This window comes from Tupaia chinensis, unplaced genomic scaffold (genome assembly GCF_000334495.1).
Source record: "Tupaia chinensis unplaced genomic scaffold, TupChi_1.0 Scaffold147282_1, whole genome shotgun sequence".
Lineage (NCBI taxonomy): Eukaryota > Metazoa > Chordata > Mammalia > Scandentia > Tupaiidae > Tupaia > Tupaia belangeri.
This window is the reverse complement of record NW_006207133.1, coordinates 5,360,655-5,381,990: the sequence shown is the minus strand read 5'-3', so window position 1 is coordinate 5,381,990 and position 21,336 is coordinate 5,360,655. Positions and strand designations below refer to the sequence as shown.

The following is a 21,336-nucleotide window of genomic DNA, read 5'->3' as shown; positions in this document are numbered from 1 at the left end:
TGGAAATTTCAGCACCTTAACCACCATACCACTTGCTGGCCCTCCCCCGAGATTTTTACTATAGGGCATGTGCACCCATGCGAGAGACAGAAAGTGAGAAATTACCTCATGGGGGCGGGGGAGGTGGCCATGCTTCAATCCCTTCTCCTCTACTCTCCTCCTGGGATTTTGGGCATGCATGCACACACTCACAGCTTGAGTCTCAATCTCCTGGGTCTAAAACTTGAACTATGGTTGGTCACATGGGAATCTAGCACTTTAACCTGCTACAACACCTGTTGAAGTTTTATGTATTCTATGGGCCAGCCATATAGCCTATTAGTTAAGGGAGCTGGATCCCACATGGCCAACTACAGTTCGAATTCCAGCCCCCGTGACTTAAGAAAATATGCTGGGTACATGTGTGTGTTTGCCTGAAGTCCTAACATGATGAAAAAATGGAGAAGGGATTGAACTATGACCATACTCCACGGGGTGGGGTGGGGCGGGGTCCTCTCTCTTTCTTATTCTATTTCTCTTTAGTGAGTATAGTGTCCTCTGGTACTTAAAAAGTTTTATTCTATTATTTCAAGAGAGAGAGAGAAGGATAGAGGGAGGAAGGGGCATAATCTCAAGAGGGCTGCTCACACTATAGCAGCTGTTTCAATTCGACCCAGGATCGGAAACCCAGTGTTTCATGTAGTTCCAGTACTGCAGAGTGGTGCATCTGTGCCTGTGCAGGTGGGCTTGCCAAGTGTGTTTTTATTATGAAAGCATGTAGGATATTAAATACTTTTTCTGTATCTATTGAGATAGTGTGATTTTTGATTTTTGTTTTTCATGATATTGATATGATGTATTATATTCATTAGTTTGCCGATACTAAACCAACCTTGCGTTCTTGGAGTAGAGCCCACTTGGTTATAGTGTATACCTCTTTTATATATTGCTGCATTTTTGTTAGTATTCATAAGGAATATTGGTCTGTACTTTTATGGTAGTGTCTTTTTCTGAATTTCATGTTATTTTGATGCTATTGGGTTGTCATGATGTATTTTTACATAGAAAAATAGAAAAATACATCATGATCTTCTCCACAACCTTATACATCCATAGAATGAGTAAGAAAATATCCCCCCTTCTTCTGTATATATTTTTAGTGTTGTATTTTTTCTTTGACTAATAATACTTTTTTTTTTTTAAGTAGAGATTTTTGCTATAGGTTACATGTGCTCACCAGAGAGACAGACAGAAAGCCAGAGATCGCCCCCTAGGGAGGATGCCTCGCCTCACTCCCTTCTCCTCCATTCTCCTCTTGGGATCTTGGGCACACACATACACATGCCTGGCATGAGTTTTAAGTCCCTGGGTCTGGGACTCACATCACGGCCAACTACGTGGGAGTCCAGTGATGTAACCATTATGCCATCTACTGGTCCCTGATTAACATACCTTTTAAAAAAGTTTATTTACTTCTTCCATCGGCAAGTGAAAGAGAGAAGAGAGAGAGAAGAGAGAGAGAGAGAACCTCCAGCAGGGTCCTGACAGTGTGATCCATCCTCAGTCTTTGGCCAGCCCTGGATCATGGGCATGTGTGTTCCTGGCTTACCAAGGAGGTCTCTGGACTTGAACTGAGAACTGGACTGTCTGTGTGGGACTTCCTTGCAAAGCAGCATTTTTTTCTTTTTTTAGAGGGTTTTGCTACAGGGTGTGTGCACTCACTGGAGAGACAGAGAAAGAGAGACAGAAAGTGAAAACTCACCTTCCAGGGGAGATGGCCACACCACAATCCCTTCTCCTCCATCCTTCTCTTGGGATTTTGCGCATGTACATACACGCACACGTCCCCAATGTGAATTTCAGGTTGCTTGGGTCTGGGACTTGAACCACAGTGGACCAGGCGGGAGTTCAGTGCCTTAACCACTATGCCACCTGCTGGCCCCCAAAGCACCATGTTTTACCTCTGTGCCTGAATATACTTTATTTTTAGCATAGTGTTAAGTTTACAGGAGGATTAAGTTTCTCTCTTCCCACACCATCAGTTTCTTCTGTTCTCTCCTACTTTTAAATGTAGTTTGTGAAGGATTGGTGTTTATTTTTTAAATTTCATTTACTTATTTATTTATTGGTATTTATTTTTTAAACACTTGATATGCTTCACCAAATGTGAAGCCCTCAGGCTTGTGCTGTTCTTAGGACTATTTTTTGATTACTGATTCAGACTTTTTGCTTGTTATAGGTTTATTCAAATGTTCTTTTTATTTATGAACCAGTTTTGGTAACTTGTGTTGGAATTCATCAATTTCATCTTGGTTATTTAATTGTTGGCATAGATTTCTTTGTAATCCTTTTCATTTTTGTAAGATCACTATTAATGTCCTTTCCTTCGGTTTTCTAGTTAATTAATTTGAGTCCTTTTTTCTTTCGGTTGGTCTAGCTAAAGGTTTGCAATTTTTTTTTTATAAGAAGAGATTTTTCTATTGCACTTAGATGCTCACTGGAGAAACAGAGACAAAGTGAGAAATCACCCATTGGGGCGGTGACCATGCAGCAATCCCTTCTCTATTCTCCTTTGAGCATGTGTGCATATGTGCCTGGTGTGATTTTCAAGCCATACGATCAGAGACTCAAATCCCATAGCTGGCTCACCCTGTGGGATCCAGCTGCCTTAAGGTCCATGCTACCTGTTGGCTCTGCTATGTTTTTTTTTTAAACTCCCCCCCTCCTTGTTTCTTCATTATTGCCTTATGTCATGTTAATTAGATATTTTCTAGTATACACTTTTAATTTTCTTGCTCTTTCTTTTAGTGTACTTTATATTTTTAATGGTTGCTCTGTGGATTACGGTTAGCATCTTAAAACAGTCTATTTCAAATTGATACTATTTATTTATTAATTTTTATTATATTTTACTGTCATAGGGTGTGTGCATGTGCAATCAGAGAGAGAAACCACCCCCCCCCACCACACACACACACACACACACACACACACACACACACACCGTGAGGCCTGGTCATGCTGCAATCCTTTTTTCCCTCCATTTCCTCTTTCATTAGGATCCTGGGCATGCATGTACAAGCCTGGAGTGTTTTTCAAGCTGCTGGTTGGGATAGGAACAGCAGATCCATGTGGGATCCAGCTCACTCTGCACAGTGCTTAACTGCTATCCTAACGGACTGGCCTGATACTATTTAATATTAATATTAGAACCTTTACTGGTACTTTGCTGTAATGGCTCTTTCCTCTTTTTTTGCTGTTATTTTTATGTAAATTACATCTGTATACAGTATAAGATCACTAACACATATAGTTATTTAATTACCATTTTATGCAGTTTCCTATTAAGCATGTAGGACAAGAAAAGACAGAAACAAAACAAAATACATTTCTACTATCTTTTATATTCGCCTATGGTAGTTATTTTTACCAGTGTTTTTTATTTTTTCATGTAGATTTGGACTGTTCTTGGTGTTTTTTCATTACAACTTAAAGGACTGCCATTTTACTTTCATCTGGTAATGTCTTAAATTCTTTTTTGAAGGATAATTTTATTAGAGAATTCTTGTCCAACAGTTTTATTTTTAGGACTTTGAAAATGTCATTTTGCTGTCACCTGGCGTTCACTGGTTCTTCTGAGAAATTAGCACTTGACCTTTCTGAGGCTCCCTGTACAGGATGAATGCCTTCTCTGTTGTTGCTTTAAAGATTTTCTCATTGTGTGTGTGTATTTCCTGACATTTGGATCTTCAAGTTTATCCTATTTAGACTTTAATACAACTGTTGAAAATGTAGATTCAAAGTTTTGGCCTTTCCTTTTTCTCCTTTCCTGGGCCTCTCATTATGTATATGTTGGCACATTGTTTTTTAAGATAATCTCTTAGACTTCAGTTTTTCCTGTTCTTTCTTCTTCTGTCTCACAACATCAGTCACCTCTTCGTAGTTTGCTACTTCTTTTTTGTCTCAGCTTGGGTCTACTGATGAACCCCCCAGTGTATTTTTTTATTTCAGTTGTTAACTTTTCATCCCTGGAATTGCTGTATATTTTTTTCTGTATCATTGATAGTCTTTATTTGGTGAGACATTTTTCTTACACATTTCATTGGTTCTTTAAAAAACCATTTACCTTAGCTCTTTTAACATTTCAACTCTTCTTTGTTAATCCAGTGTTCAGGCTTCCTTGGGATCCTATTGCCTGATTCCTGTACTCCTCCACCATGTATTAACCATCTTTTCTTGTTTCTTTCTATATCTCTTTTTATTGGGGGAGGGGGGGACTGAACATTTTAAAAAATAAATTGTGGCAACTCTGGAAACTAGATGTTCTTTCCCTTCCCCACGTTTGTTGCTGCTGTGGCTTATTTTTATTGTTCATTGTTTGTTTAGTGACTTTTATGAACTGATTCTTTAAAGTCTCTGTGTTCTTTGTTCTGAGTAGCCATTCAATTCTCTGCTAGTCTACCTTAGTGATCAGCTAGTGACTATTTCCTTAAGAATCTTGAACCAGTAAGTCTCCCAGCCTGAGGTATGCTCTCAGTGCTCTGGTACATAGTTTAATGCCCCACCTTACCTTTTACTCCCGCCATTCAGAACCTGAAGATGAGCCAGAGGCAAGATGTTGTTCTCTTCTAGGGTCTTCCCTGGACGTGTGCATTCACACAATCTCAGGAATATGTCAGCACCTGGAAAGTTTCCGGTGGACATCTCATTCTCCAGCTTTTCCTTTTACCTTTTTAGGTCAGTCTCTCTGCCCCAGTTGTCATTGCTGAGTCAGCCACCTGCTATGTTACACACTTGCCATTGATTTGTTTTGGTCATGGCCTCAGGGAGAAAGGGTCTCACTTTGATCAAGTTCTGAGGTCCAGTACAAATAGGCCTTTCAAGTGGGCTTGCAGGGGTGTGACAGACAGGTAAAATGGAATTCCACATGCTCCGTACTTGTTCAGCTCTTTTCACTGCCCACCAGGCTGATGAGTTTCTTTTCTTTTCTTTTGCCGTAGGGCAAATTCTTTTGCCAGCAGGAAACAGTGAGAGGGAAAATGAGAAATCACTTACCACAGTCCTTTCTCCTCCACTCTGCTCTTGGGATTTTGGACACACACACACGCGCGCGCGCACACACACACGTACACATACACACACAGAGCGTGATTTTCAAGCTGCCAGGACTGGGTCTCGAATCACGTTGGCCATGTGGTTGTCCAGCTCCTTAACCACCATGCCACCTGTGGGTCCACGGCTGCTGATTTCAAGTTGCCACAATTGTGAGGGCATTGGTTGGTGGCTGCTGAGTTGGAGATAGACATAGGGCCACAGCAATGTGATGAAAAGCTTTCTTTTCTTCCCAAGATTCAGCTATTTTCCTCAAAGAAATGCTCCTCAGGTTGTTGCAATCCCCTGTTTAATTTCCCGAGCTGTGAGAAAGCCAGTTTTGACAGGTTTTGCCAATGTTCTCTTTGCTTCTTTGGAGCAGCCAATTTTCAGAGGTCCCTATTCTGCCGTTTTGAAGGGCTCCTTCCTCATTTGTTCAGTTTGTGAATGTAATATTCTCTCTTTGGAAGCTTTCATGATATTTTTGCAGACTTTTCAAATGTTCTCTTGTCCTCGATGTTGGGATTTTTAAATGTGTTTATTTTGATCTTTCTTTTTTGTGTTATATGTTCTGTGTGAGTGGAGCCTTTTGACTATAAGATTATTATGAATGAACTATTTGTTTTTAGAAAATTATTTAAAATTTTTGTTGAGAAACTGTTCTCTTTATTCATGAGAGAGCACATGCATGTGCCTGTGAAGGTGAGTGAGAGAGGAACAAACTAAACGGGGTCTGGTCACCGTGTGATCCTTTTCCTCCAGGCCCTTGGGTCTCGGGCGTTCTCACGTGTTTCAGGCTGACTGATCTGGGGATTCGAATGGTGGTCATCACCTAGGATCTAGAGTCCCTTGAACAGTGCATGACCACTGTGCCACAGAGCAGCCCTGAAATTTATATTTTATAAATATAGAAGAGTTAAATGTAAAAATTTAACTTTAGAAAAAGTATGGGAAAATAGTAATTAGTATTTGTTAAGCTAGTAAAATATCTTATTTTAAATTGGACTCTAGAGACTTAGAAAAAATCATGGTGGCTTCAGAGAGTGGTTATTAATTATGTTTTCAATGTAAAACCCACTCTTTCATATTTGTGTGAACTGATAGTTCTTAAGAAAGCATTTTATATTTCCCTGCCCAGAACTAGCTGGCAAGACCCCGTCCTTTATTCCTCAGGAGTGCTTTCTTGGTGGTAGACTATTTCTTGGGATGGTAACCCTGACAGAGGCTGATTGATCCACTCTGTTGAGCAGAGGAGGAGGGAGCTGGTGAGACAGAAGCATGAAAGCAGAAGAGAAGGCCCACTTGCTGAGGGAATTCCATTAAGGCACAGGTGCCGATAACAGTGACCTTTGCAGTGTTTTCATACATAGTTGTTTGGGGCTGCCTGTTTGTGGGTAATATGGCCACAGAGAATAGAACTTACCATTGATAAAGGATCCATAGATTGTTCTACAGTCACCATTTATAATGGTGAATTCTCTCCCAGGAATGAAAGAAATACTCGGCCTCTTTCTGTGCTTTCAGAAACAACCAGGCTAGAGGCATACCTCGACCCTCACTTGGACACTTGCAGCACGTTCACGTCAGAGGGTGTGGTTGTGACACAATAAACTGGTACCTTAGTCAGAGCTTGCCCTGGCAGCCTGGCAGTGATAGGTAGTTACTGGCTTGTCAAGCCAATGGAGAGCTTTGTTACTTTTAAAACGGAAAGTGATGAGAACATCGTGGGAAAGTCATGAGAACATCATAAGAAATCAGTTCTAAGGTATCTTTCTAGATCTTTAGTAACCTCTGGATTTGAAAGTGAATGATAGCTTTACTTATCTGATCCTGAGATGACAGATTTTTATTCAGGGCCAACTTCGATTTATTGGTACAATCTGCCTGTAGCAGTTTTGAGGCTACACCTGAGGCTTGATGGAATTATGAGGCCACATCGGGTTTGATGGAAACATGGCTTGAAAAGCATCAGTATCTCCCTGGACTGGGAAAGGGGAGAGGCAGTGTCTCAGGGTAGTTCATCCCCTTCAGTTGCTGATGTGTATCTTCGGCTTCCCTGTTACTTAGAATGTAAGCTCCAAATGGTCTTAACTTGACACATGGAACACCTTGCTAGCTGGGTGCTGCTACGAACATAACAGACACTCAAGTATTTGTTGAATGAACAAATGAACTACGACCAGAAGGTGTGAACTACTAAAAGTTTCCAGAGTGAGGATGAGAAAGAATCCCAGAGAGGTCGCTTGCTCTCTGACACAGTGGTGTGGCTTCTGAGGGCGCTTGTGTGTGGGCTGGTACTTGGCTGGTACCTGGCACAGATATCCGAAGAATGTGGCTCCCCTCTCTGCCCCCGAGGAGCTTCCATTCTAGTTGAAAAGAAAAGACAAACATGCATGAAATGATTAGAGCTTGTAAGACAGGGTGTTTTATCAGGAAGTACTAGAATATCCCCAAAGTAGGTGACATAGGTTTGAATGCAAACATGCATCGCTTGAGAATCTCAACTGCCAGAGTTATTCCCATGTGTCTGTGTCTTCTTTGGGAAAGCCTCTTTTTTCTTAACTTTGACACCCTCCTACTTTTTCTTTTCACTTTTGGGTGTCACTAGGATGGAATATTTTGACTAGTTAAGGAATTTTGCTTCAATTTAAATGCCAAGGTAAAATGATCCATTAATAAGTAAATGTAATACAGATTAATATGCTGAAGATTAGCCAGTCATGTGTGCTTGTTTTTGGAGAAATTATTTATAGCATCTTGAATTAAGCATACCTCACAGAAAAGTCTTTTCTGTGTATTATCAGTGCATTTTGAAAAGCTTTGTCTTAAGTAATCCATGGTTTGTACCTAGAAATAAATAGGAGAAATATATACTTTTCCTAGTGAATATATTTTGTATAGAGAAGTCAGTTTAAGATGTCTGAGAGCAGGGGCTCTGGATTCCCACTCTCAGGGATGAGTCTCCATCCCACTAACTGTGTCACCTTAAGTAAGGCATAGGATCTTGATTTCCTTGTCTAGAATCAGAATGATAATTTTTTAAAAAATATTTATTTAATTTTATTTATTTATTCATTCATTAATTTTCATTTGACCAGAGACACACAGAGAGAGAGAGAGAGAGAGAGAAAAAGAGAGAGAGAGAGAGAGAGAGAGAGAGAGAAAGCGAGATAGCAAGCCACCAGACTGGGACTTGAACTGTGGTTGGCCATGAGGGAGTGTCCAGCACCTTAACCACCATGCCACCTGCTGGTCCCCAGAATGATAATTTTTTATAAGTCTGTTAAGAGTAAATGAGGTAAAGTTATCTATTTAAAGGAAAAGTTTTGTAATTTTTGCTTTATAAAAATAAAAAAACTAAAAAAAAAAAAAAGAAAAATAGGATTAAATCTTTCAGATAGTCCCCTATGGTAGTGCTTGATTCATAGTAAGTGCTCAGTTATTGTTGACTATTGTTTTTGTTTTGTTTTTTAAAAATTATTTTATTCAGTTTTATTCATTCATTCATTTATTTTAACTTGACCAGAGAGAGACAGAGAGAGAGAGAGAGGAAAGTAAGAAAGCAAGCCTCCACCAGGTCCAGGACTTGAACCATGGTCAGTCATGTGGGAGTGTCCAGCGCCTTAACCACCACGCCACCTGCCAGTTCCTGACTATTGTTGTTATTGATGTAGTTACTATTTTTGTTATCAGATGGGTTTGTATTGTTGATTTTTTTGTGGCGGATGGATGGGGTTCAACTTCTCATTAGTATTTCAATACATTCAGTTGTAATAATGTGCTGGTTAATAGTTTATATGTATTTTTGCCTTTATACAGATTGAATGTCATTTTTACTAAGTTTGATGAAGTACAAAAATCTGGAAACATGATACAATCTGCAAATGGTGAGTAGAAAAAGCAATCTTTATTTCTGCTTTTTCAGTTTGTCTTGGTAATACTTGTACTGTTTCTAAACAGCTGTGTTAGTTATTTTAGTAAGGCTCTCTGGGTCTTACAACTTAGCTTTCATTCACCTACTTTTCCAGGCGAGAGCTGTGGAGTCATCATTGACTTTCCTTCACAACACTGAGTCTGTTAGCTGATCCTATTGGCTTACTTTTAATAGTGCAACCTGAATCCTAATAATTCACATTTTCGCCTTTACTGTCTTCTTGGAACAAGCCATCTTGGTTTTATTTTTTGTTAGAGAGATTTTTTTGCTGTAGGGCACATGCGCTCTCAAAGAGACAGACAGAAAGCAAGAAATCTCCCCCCTGCAGTGGCGGTGATCATACATCAATCTTTTCTCGTCTATTTTCCTCTCGGGATCTGGGGCACATCCACACACATGCCTGGCATGAGTTTTAAGTCTCCAGGTCCGGGATTCAAACTATGGTCGACTACATGGGAATCCAGTGACATAACCATTGCACCATCTGCTGGTCCTGCCATCATGGTATTTTATCATGGACTCTCATGGTAGCCTCCCAGCTGGTATTATTGCTTCTGTTCTTTCCCTGTGTCTTGAGTCTGTTTTTTGTTTTTGTTTTCAATTTATTGCCAGAGGGTGTGTGTGCTCACTAGAGAGGTTAAGAGGGAGAGAGAACACACTTCTCAGTGGGACTGCTTTGGTCATGCCACAGTCCTTTCTCCTTCATTTCTCCTCTTTGTCAGGATTTTGGACATACATGTACATGTACCCAGCTTGTTTTTCAAGCTGCTAGGGCTGGGATTTGAACCATGGTTGGCCATATGGGGATCTGGCTCACTCTGCAAAACACTTAACCATGGCATTTTGGGACAGGCCCTCAAATCTGTTATTCACATGGCAATTGGAGTAACCCTTTTAGAAAGTGAATCAGGTGATACTGATCCCCTGTTGGGTGACTCACCATGACCACTAAACCTTGTAGGATCTGGCACTGGCCATCATCCTGATGTCATTCCTATTCTTTCTAGAAGTACTATTTGCTTCTGTCACCCCCACTTTGGTAATTTTGAATATCTGAGCATTTCTTGCTTCAGAGCTTCTGTACGTATGTTTCCTTCTCCCTGAAACACTCATTCCCTGGGTATCATTGTGGCCATCTCCCTTATTCAGTTCAGTTCTCGGGTATAATATTGTTTCATTACAGAGGTCATGCAGAAGAGCTTATCTTTTGTTGTAAGGGAACTCTCTGGCCCACACCCTGCTAGAGTTTACTTTTTAATCCTTATTGCCACCAAATATTTGTTTACTCATGAGGACAGGAACTTTATTTTAATTTGCTTTATTTACTTTATTTCATTTTATTCCAACTGACCATAATCTCAGTGTCTTGATAAGTGTCTGGCATGTGGTAGGTATACAACAAATATTGTTGAATAAATCAAATAATGCTGACCTGATTGTGACCTATTGTTCTCAGTTCATGTGTGTTCTTTTTTTTTTTGAGGGGATGGTTTGCTATAGGGTGCATGCACTCGTCATAAAGACAGAAACAGAGAGACAGGAAGGAGAAATCACCCCCCCAGGGGGGATGGCCATGCCACAATCCCTTCTCCTCCATTCTCTTCTTGGGATCAGGGGCACGCACGCACACACGCCCGGCATGAGTTTAAGCCACCAAGTCTGGGACTTGAACCACGGTCAGCTACATGGGAGTCCAGCGACATAGCCATTACAGCAACTGCTGGTCCCACTAATTCCTGTGTTCTTTTCGCTGTACTTTGTGATGATATTTGAGGACAAGCAGGTGATACTTGTGATTTATAGGAGAGAAAAAGATGGGAGTGAATTATTGTATGAAGAAAAAGTCATCATAGCAGGAGCCTTTTCTACCTCTGGATACCTCATTGCATCATAATTGTTTTAGAATTGTTAGAGATCTTAGATGATGACATGACCTTTAAACTTCGTATATCCTGAGATTATGAAAAACGTTGGAGTGTTTCCCCAAAGTGACTTGGTACTGGAAGGACAGAGGAGGTAGCAGAATTCTGGTCTTTTGGCTCATGCTCTGCTGTGTATGTACCATTATTACATTATTATTACTGGAAAGTATATTTCTTAGGAAAAATAATCTTTTAAATATTGCCATTAATTCCCTTTACTTTTCATATGATTTTAAAAACATTGCACTATTAAAAGAAAAAAGTGAGTAATGTTACTACTATATAGCTGTTGTCAAAAGATTTTTTCTTTTTCTTTTTTTTTTTTTAAATTTTGGAGAGGTTTTTGCTATAGGGCACGTGTGCTCGCCAGACAGACAGAGACAGACAGACAGGCAGAAAGCGAGAAATCACCCCCTGGAGGGATGGCCACGCTGCAATCCCTTCTCTTCCATTCTCCTCTTGGGATCTTAGGCATATATGCACACGCACCCGGCGTGAGTTTTAAGCCACTGGGTCCAGGACTTGAACCATGGTTGACTACATTGGAGTCCAGCGACCTAGCCATTACACTAACTGCTGGTCCCTATTTTTAAAAATAATTATAACTGAGTTAAATATTAAGTTTTATAATTTTAACCATGATGTGATTTTTCTCTTTTTGCCCTGTGCTTTTGTATATACTTTATTTGTACTTTTGTATGTGTTTTTGATGTAAAGATTTTTTGAAAACCATGTATAGTTTATGTTTTGTTTTTAAGGTTTTTGCCATAGGGTGCATGCACTCAACAGAGAGAGACAGTAAGAGGGAAAGTGAGAAATCAGCCCCTGAGGGGATGACCACACCACAATCCCTTCTTCTCCATTCTTCTCCTGGTATTTTGGGCACACATGAATACGTACTTGACGTGATTTTCAAGCCACCAGATCTGGGACTCGAACAGTGGTTGACCATGTGGGAGTTCAGAACTTTCACCACCATGCCATCTGCTGGACCCCGTGCATTTTTTTTTTTAAATAATATATATTTTCCATGAACTCCTTCCCCAAAGTAGCAAGAAAGTGAGTTTATGATTCATAGCCTATATGGTAGGCTAAGAGACAGACTTTCATTGCAGTGCTGGCATCGGGAGAATGACTGCATCCGTGTCCGGGGCCTGGTCTATAGGAGTGTGTGTGGTCTGTAGCTTCAATGTGACAAATATGATTTAGTTATCCAGAAAACCAAAGTTGCAAACACTAGGCGCATCACAGCATTTTATTCTAAATGTCCTGGTGTAATATTGCCCCCACATTTCCTTACTCTGTGTGTATGTGCATGTCTGCATTCTTTATGTGCGTGGACATAGGGGCAGGGTTCATGATGAAAATAGTTCTTTTAGGCATTTATGTTAAAAATAGCAAACAGCTAAGAACCCTAAAATTAAAATGTTTGGAGACCTATAATTTTAGTTTAGTTTAGTTTTGTTTTAAGGGTTTCTATAAGGTAATGTGTGCTCTCCAGAGAGCGAGAAAGAAAAGCAATGAGAAATCACTCCCCAGGGGACATGGCCATACTACAGTCCCCTCGCCTCCACTCTACTGCTGAGATTTTTGGACACATACACATATGTGCCCATCATTTTAGTTCTTTCTGTGTGTAGTAGTACTATTTTAATTATTAGAGCCAAAATGTTTAAAGGAATAAAATGAGAAGTCATAAGTGTAAAGATTTTAGAATTTCTAACCTAAATGTTTTTGATCTCTTTAGTAACTTAGACCAATAAGATTTTCTTTCTTTCTTTCTTTCTTTTTTTTTTTTTTAAAGAATTACTGTATTTTACTCTGCTTAGTTAGTTATTTTTTTTAAGAGAGAAAACGAGAAAGCAAGCTGCCAGGTCCAGGACTCAGACTCTGGTTGGCCATGTGGGATTCTAGTGCCCTTAACCACCACGCCACCTGCTGGCTCTGAGATCAATAAGATGGTCAATACATTTGTCTAAAACCAAATCACTTGGGCCAGCAGGCGTCATGGAGGTTAAGACTGCTAGATCCCACATGACTGACTGTGGTTTGAGTCTCAGACCTGGCAGCTTAAAATTCACACTGGGCACATGTGCATGTGTGTCCAGAATCCTGAGAGAAGACTGAAGGGGAGCAGATTGTAAAGTGTCTATCCCCCGGAAGTGATTTTTCACTTTCTCTCTTTCCCCAGTGAGCACACATGCCCTACAGCAAACTAAAAAAAAGCAAACTAAAAAACAGTAACAACAACCCAAAACTCAATTTCCTTTTTTGTTAGAGGCATTGAACACTTATGTGTTATAGAGAAACTACAGAGACAATGGAATAAAACTCATTCTCCCATTCTAATTTTTTTTAACCACTCCCAGTATAATTATTCATTGAATTATTCTGGACTTCAGACTTTGACTGTTCTACATTCTCTAACTCCATCTACCCTCTAACTTTCTTTATACAGTTCCTTATATAGTTTAAATTATGACAATTTTGAACTTATTAGTTCTAGGAGTTTTTGTAGTTTCCTTAGGATTTTTGTACATAAGCATGTCATCTGCATATAGGACCTGTTTTATCTCTTTCCGATCTGTAACTTAGAACACTATGTAAAATAAGAATGGTGAGGCTAGATGTCCTTGCTGGGTTTCTGATTTAGCTCTTTCACCACTAAGTATGATGTTAGCTGTAGGTTTTTCGTAGGTGTTTCTTATCAAGGTGAGGTAGTTCTTATCTACAGTGTTGGAATTTTAAAAAAAGTCATCAATATATTTAAAGAATTGACATGTATGTAATTCACTTTCTTTCTGAAATTGTACTTTTCTCTTGTTTTCTTTTGTTTGTTTTTTAGTTTTGCCATAGGGTATGTATCTCCCACTAGAGAGGTACAGTGGTGGTGGTGGGAGGGAGTGAGAAAGCACCTCTCAGGGGGGATGGCCACGCCACAGTCCCTTCTTCAACCTCTTCTCAGGATTTTGGGCATGCACACTCACGAGCCTGGTGTGTTTTATAAGCCATGGGTCTGAAACTCGGACACACAGTTGGCACTGTGGGATCCAGCTGCCTTTACATTAATTACACGGGTGAGAAGCGTTGGGAAGGCTTTAGTCTCACAAGAGGTTTTCACTAAGGGACTTTGAAAACACCCCATATTGCAGCTGAGTTCTACCTCTTGGCCTCACCATACACTGTGATTTATTTTTAAATTCTTTTATTACTTCATTAATTGCTCTCAAGATAAGCACAAAATCCTTACTAGAGCCTACTTTGGCCATGCTCCATCTGGCTGTAAACCCCATAGCCCCAAATCTGTATAGTCTCACCCAGATCTCTGTCCCTTTCCAAGGGCTGACAACAGTTGCCTTTGCCTGTCCTTTTACTCTTCCTTTAAGATCCCATGATGTTTTTTTCTGTTTTTCCTTCATTAGCTAACTATTACACACTCTTCTCAAGACAGCCCAGCTCAGTGCTCCTGCCCCCTGGAAAGCTTTCCCTGACCTCCCACAGAAGTCAGGCCACTGTAGAGCATGTCCAAGCATTCCCTGCTCACTGCTTGGAGCTCATCAGGTGTGCAGGGTCACACTTGGTGATTATTTGACTAAACTCTGGCTCCATAAGCCTCCCGAGTCCAAGAGGCCATGTGTCTGTTTTTGCTTATTGTGGAACTCAGACACCTCACAGTCTGTCTTTTGTTCTTAGTCCCAGTGAGTTCTCTGATTGGTTCACTCGGTAGGAAGCAGTTTTATCAACTGGATTCCAGAGTCTTGCACACAGAGTTGGAGCCAGAGAAGAGCTGAGTAAGATACAGGAGAGAATGAGTAGCAACGTGGGGCTCCTTTCCAGGTTCTGGTCACTGAAGGCAACCTTCTTCAATTAGTTCTGGGTGTGTTCACAGAGGTGCTTCATAGGCTGGCCCCACAGGCTAATGGTTAAGGGAGTCAGATCCCACCTGGCTGGCTCTGGTCCAGATCTCAGCCCAGTGACTTGAAAGAGACTGGGCAAGTGTGTGTCCATGCCCAAAACCCCAACAGAATGGAAAAATGGAGGAGGAGGGACTGTGGCAAGACTACACCCCCTTGTGGGGGTACTTTCTGTCTCTTGTCTCTCTCTCTCTGGCAAACACATGTGTCTCCTGTGGCAATTTAAAAAAAAAAAGAATGGGGCTGGCAGATGGCATGGTTAAGGTGTTGGACTCCCACATAGCTGACTGCGGTTTAAGTCCCTGTCTCTCTGATCAAATTAAAAAATAATAAGTAAAATTAAGTAGATAATTCTTTTAAAAAATCTATTCAGTGACCTGTGTCTTTCAGACCTTTCCATGAAAATTTAGCGGTCTGTACTCAGGGTAAGGATTTGACAAGTATCTTATTTAATAAACATTTGGCAAACAGTAGTTACAGTTCATTTTGGAGTGTAGGTGTCCATGCTCCTTCACACAAGGAAGTGTAGACACAATGTTGGGGAGAAGCTAAAAGAAGATTGCTTTGAAAATATGTGTGAACATCCTTTTTCCTTAGGGCCCCTCTGCTCTGTTCTGTACCTCTGGCTGTATGATTTTGGGCAAATGACTTAATTCTTATGAGTCACATTTGCTCCTTTGTAAAGTAGAGTGAATACCTTGCAGAGATGTTGCGCAGACTAAATGAGATTGCGTGTGAAACCCTTACCATGGTCCCTGCCTGGGACCTAATGGTTGGTGCAGTTGTTATATTTTAAGGGTATATTAATTAAGTAAAAATATTGTTTGGAGTAATTGTGATAATTCTGTTATTTTTGTTTTAAATTATTTTGAGGTGTACAGTTAAAATTTAATGTACATTTTCTCATCAGTAATGTGCTTCTTTAAAAGCTGCTTTATTGATATAAAATTTACATACTATATAATCACCCATTTCAAATGTATAATTCAGTCATTTTTTGTACATGTGTAGATATGTGCAACTGTTCAGCGATTAATAGCTACGCATTTATCTTTTGTCTGTTGTGAATACTGCTGCTTTGAACAAGTTTTTGTTTGAACACTTGTTTTCAATATTTTGAATATATGATTAAAAGTGGAATTGCTGGATCATATAATTTTATGTTTAACTTATTCACAGTGGATGCACCAGTTTCTGTTTCTACAAGCAGTTTTTAAATTGGCCACATTCTATGAACACTTGTTATTTTCCATTTTGATTATAGGTCATCCAAGTAGATATAAAGTGTTGTCTCAGTATGGTTTTGGTTTGCATTTCTCTAATGACTACGATGTTGATCATATTTTTATATACTCATTGTATATCACTTTTGGAAAAACCTCTATTAAGTCCTTTGCCCATTTTTAAGTTGGATTATTTTCTTTTGTTGTTGCACTGTGAGTTCTTTATAGTGTCTGGATATAACACTCTTAACCAGATATGCCATTTGCAAATATTTTTCCTTAGTCTTTTTGTTGTCTTTTGACTTTCTTTATATTGTCTTCTAGTGTACAAAAGTTAAAATTTTTTTTTTGAGAGGTTTTTGCTGTTGAGCGCATGCACTCACCAGAAAGGCAGAGAGAGACAGAAAGCGAGAAATCACCCCCCAAGGGGGATGGCCACACCGCAATCCCTTCTCCTCTATTCTCCTCTCGGGATCTTGGGCATGCATGCACAAGCGCCGGGCGTGAATTTTAAGCCCCCGGGTCCGAGACTCCAACCGTGGTCGACCACATGGGAGTCCAGCAACATAGCCATTACACTAACTGCTGGTCCCAAAAGTTTAAAATTTTGAAGTCCATTTATCTGTTTTTTTCTGTTATTACTTTTGAGTGAGAAGGAAAAGCTCTGGATTTAAGAAACTATGTAGTGTCAGTGCACATAGGGAATAAATGGGCTTCATCTTGGGTTGTATTTTTCTTTCTCTCTTTCTTCCTTTTCTTTTCTTCCTTTCCATTTTGCCAGAGGGTGCACGCCGAGTTGGTGGGGGGGCTGGTTATCCTGTACACCTATTCTCTTCAATTCTCCATCGTTAGGATCCTGGGTGCTTGTGGGCACTGTGTGTGTTTTTCTTCCTTCATTTTTTTTTTTTTTTAAAGAGAGATTTTTGCTCTAGGGTGTGTGCACTCGCCAGAGAGACAGAAAGCAAGTAATCACGACCAAGGGGGAATGGCCATGCCATAATCCATTCTCCTCCTGGGATCTTGGGCACGCATGCACACATGCCCAGCGTGTTTCAAGCTGCTGGGTCTGGGACTCGAACCACAGTTGACAATGTTGGAGTCCAGCAACATAACCATTATGCCATCTGCTGGTCCCTTGTGTGTGTTTTTCAAGTTCCTGAGGTCAAGACTTGAACTTCACTGAAGCCTGAATGGGATCTGGGTTCTTTTGCACAGGGGTTAACTATTCAGTATCAAGGACAACCTCTGAGTTACATTTCTCAACATGTTCAAAATTATGCTGTTCTACGATGTTTACTTGATTATATTTACATGAAAACCATACACTTAATTTTTGAAGTGTAATGAAATTGTTTCTAAAACAGTATTGAAACAGCAACCAAATAGCAATTTGAAATGGACTTCCTGTAATAGAATCTTTCATCTTTGAATGATCTGTTCTTGTTGCTAGGTTTCCTGAAGGCCTTTCATCTTTGAATAGCAGAGATATGGGAGTTAAAAATATGTTGCTATATACATGTCTCCATAAAATTAGAAGCAAAACTTAGTTTTTCTTTGACAGATTTCAAAAATCAAAGTATTTTTTAATGTAAGTTTTAGAATCATGCAGATGTACTTATGCTCATGGGAGAATTGGATTTTCAGATGAATGAGCCAGTAATTGTGGGTTAGGCAGTGTCCTTTATCTGCAACCACTTAATGATCTTTTGTTGGATTTGATCTAAGTGAGGCACGTGAACATTAATTTGGTTAAAAAAATACACATGCTTTTTTTTTTTTTTTCAAACATACTGCTTCCTAATTAAAGATATATGGATAACTCAGAAAATGAGTTGAGTAAGGCTACATCAAGATCACAATTAATATTTGCAGATGATTTAGAATTTCTTAATAAAATAGAAATATAAGAAGGTTTAGAGTTAAAAGAAAATGTCAAAGTATTGAAATTGAAAGTGAATGTTTAGTTTAGATTTATTTTATATTACATTTAGAGTTTTTTCACATATACTAGATTCAAGAACATTTTAATGTCCATGAGTAAATAGAACTACTGAATTGTGAAATGACTAAGCAAGTTAAAAAGTTCCATATGACATTCTTTTTTTACATTTTTTTTTTGGTGAGAGGTTTTTTGCTATAGGGCGCGTGCGCTCGCCAGACAGACAGAGAGAGACAGAGAGATAGAAAGCAGGAAATCACCCCCCAGGGGGGATGGCCACGCCGCAATCCCTTCTCCTCCATTCTCCTCTCGGGATCTTGGGCACGTACGCACACGCGCCCGGCGTGAGTTTAAGCCACCGGGTCCGGGACTCGAACCGCGGTCGACTACGTGGGAGTCCAGCGACATAGCCATTACGCTAACTGCTGGTCCCAAAAATACACATGCTTTTGAGTTTTTAAGCAAAGCTTGACATGTTTATGAGGAAAGATGGAAAATGTTGTTTTGGTTAAATTCATGAAAATTCTGTAATACATCTGAAGTTAAAGAACATTTATTTGCTGATAAAATTATAAACTAGGTAACAGGTAATTGCCAAATTATTGGCTTTTATACAGGAATGTACCTGGAGTAGCCTTTGGTTGCCAGATGCAGCCCATCTTATGTTGTACACTTACACCAAAAGATATAAAACTTGAAAAAATGTTGCAGATACCATTTGAACTTTGTTGAAAATGAGAAATACCTATGCAAATCTGAAAACAAATAGACTAATGATGAATTGTATTACATAAGGTCTGAACTGCTGCCTGGCAGCTGGGATAAAGCACATACACAAAGGTGGCCAAATTGTCTTCTTTGTTAAGAAGCCAAGCTGTTATTACCCACACATAGCCTTCGAAAGCTGCGATTGTGAAGAAGGGATCAGGTGCTGATAATGGCGTCCTGCCTCCTTCCCTACTTGTTTATTAGGCTCTGCCTAGTGCAGGGTTTGGGATTGTGGTCCAGTGTCTTAGGAAATCGTTTCCATAGTCATGGATCGTATAGTGTTCCAGGGTCTGGCAAATGTGTTGATTGGTGCTTAGGAGACTGTTTCTGATATCAGCTAAAGTAGCAGAAGCTGCGGTAACAGCTTGTTTTATCTTCTGTGTGGAAGATCGCTTTTTTACACTTTCCTAATTTAAGATTTATTTTTTAAATATTCTGTTTCTTGAAGTGGAAAAATCAGATGGTTAAACATTTTTTTTAAATAGCTATTTTAAAAAAACCTCTCTTAGATGAATAAAGTCAGATGGAGAAGGTTGATTCCTGTCCCCCTTTAAAAAATGAGTGTTACATATAGTGTAGGCTTTTATTTTGTAATAGGGTGGCAATTGTCCCTGGTGCTGGCTCACATTGGAGAAGTCTCGTGGGTGGAGAGTCTGCTGATGCTTAAGTTGCTGTGAGGAGGTATAGCTTTCAGAGCAGTGTTCTTATTTGGTACCGAGCTCACTGACAGTCATGACTACGGGGAGAGGTAGGCTATTCTAATATGTTCTGAAAAACATGTGTAATTATTGCCACCTGACAATAAAATACTTATTTTGTATTGCTTTGATAACTATAAATCATGAATGAAATGTAGGAAAACAATTGCCACAAGTGATTGTTTTCATTTAGGCAGGGACAAATTGTGAAATTACGTGTGTATTAATGTTAACAGCCGTTGCCGACTGGGAGAGCAGATAGTCCTAGTTAGGCATAGTCAGCTGAGATTAGATATGCTTCTATCTACCTCTGCTTTCAATGTTCCTCTGCTTTCTTATGTTGACAGTATGTCAGTTGTGAAGGCAAATCTATTTTGTAATTAAAGGCATATGTTAATAAGCCTAAGTTGTCTTAAATCTGTGGGCTAGAAATTTCTAAGTTTTCCCAACAGTGTGGCAGGAAAAAGCATATATAGATCATCGCAGCGTGAGGATGCCGCTTGTCTTGAGAATCACTGTTTACATTTTTTTCTCCTTTTGAAACATTCGCATTTTTAAAATGCAAAATTGGAAGGAAAAACTACAAAAGAAACGTTCACAGAAATTCTTCATGATTAGCCCCAGTCTTTCCGGGGAGGTTTTTCCCAGGTCTTGGCAGCTTCCGAGTGATTTTGAAAGACTCCTGTGAACAAGGTTTGCATTTGAAGGCGGACTGCAGCTGATGTGATGGGAACAACCTGTATCATTGTCTTGTTTTCCAAAGGGATAGTGTTCCTGGCAGGCTTTTACTTTGTTGTCTCTGATGGGTATTTCCGAACCATTCGACTGGAACAGGTATTACACAGAGTAAATTGTGCACAGTAAGTGCTCATTTGTCTCCGGCCCTGGGGAAATGGGCACACACCCAGCACTTGTGCTCTGTGTTTATTTTGTAGTGGATCGTTAAGGATATGTATAATTTCTCTTAAGCTAAATTTGGTTAAGTTTGGCAGAAAATGGCCATATTGGAAGATAGCACATTCGCTTATATTTTAAGTTAAGAATTGAAAATATACCTATATTTTTAAATTGAGAATGTTGAGCATAGTTGTATATATAAATTGAGAATTTAAAGTATTCAGTGAATGGATTCCTTTTTATTTCATACTTCTTCATAGTGGTCTGTCTTCAGATTAAGCTGATACAGGAAATCAATACCCAGGCAGGAGATTAAATAATTCATACAATGAAGTGACCTCTCTTAGAGCCTGTCATTTGAGAATTTGGAATTTTGTTACTGATAAGTAGCACAAATTGGCTTAAGCTGTTGTATTTTTGGGTTGTTTTTTAAACAGTGTAAAATTATAATTATATGAGAATCAGTTGTTTTATGTTACAGGCAAAGCCTTGTGAATCTGATTTTTTTAAAGAATTATTTTAATTTAATTTATTTATTCATTTATTTTATTTTAATTTGACCAGAGAGAGTGACACAGAGAGGGAGAGAGACAGAGAAAGTGAGAAAGTGAATCTGATTTTAAATAAAGACAGATGTTTTGCTTGATTATTTGCTTTCAAATGACCTCCTCCTTAGTCACTGTTACCTGAAATTCAGATTACAATAAGCATTGGTAACTTTTGTCCTAAATTAACTGCAAATGTGATAAGAATTAAGAATTAAAAGATGTTTCTTACAGCAGTGGTGTATATAAATTATTGCTTATCAATTTATGGTGAATAAAGAGGTCATTAAAAATCTATAATCTGTAGTATCAGCGATTCTCTCACTGCGTGTACAGTATTTTAGCATCACCACACTTTTCTGCTCGTATTTTGTTTGGTTTTACTTTATGATCCTCACAGCCTCTCACGAGGAGAAGGTTGGCAGC

The 21,336-nt window shown here is 39.4% G+C and overlaps 1 protein-coding gene across 1 annotated transcript in view; it reads left to right on the top strand.

Annotated features, from left to right (window-relative positions):
- Window positions 1–21,336, top strand: part of CLASP1 (cytoplasmic linker associated protein 1) — a gene marked incomplete in the record, with an annotated part of 276,864 nt that overhangs the window by 86,022 nt on the left and 169,506 nt on the right. The window contains 1 exon segment of the mRNA XM_027768717.1: window positions 8,890–8,957. Coding sequence (XP_027624518.1) covers window positions 8,890–8,957 — 68 coding nt within the window.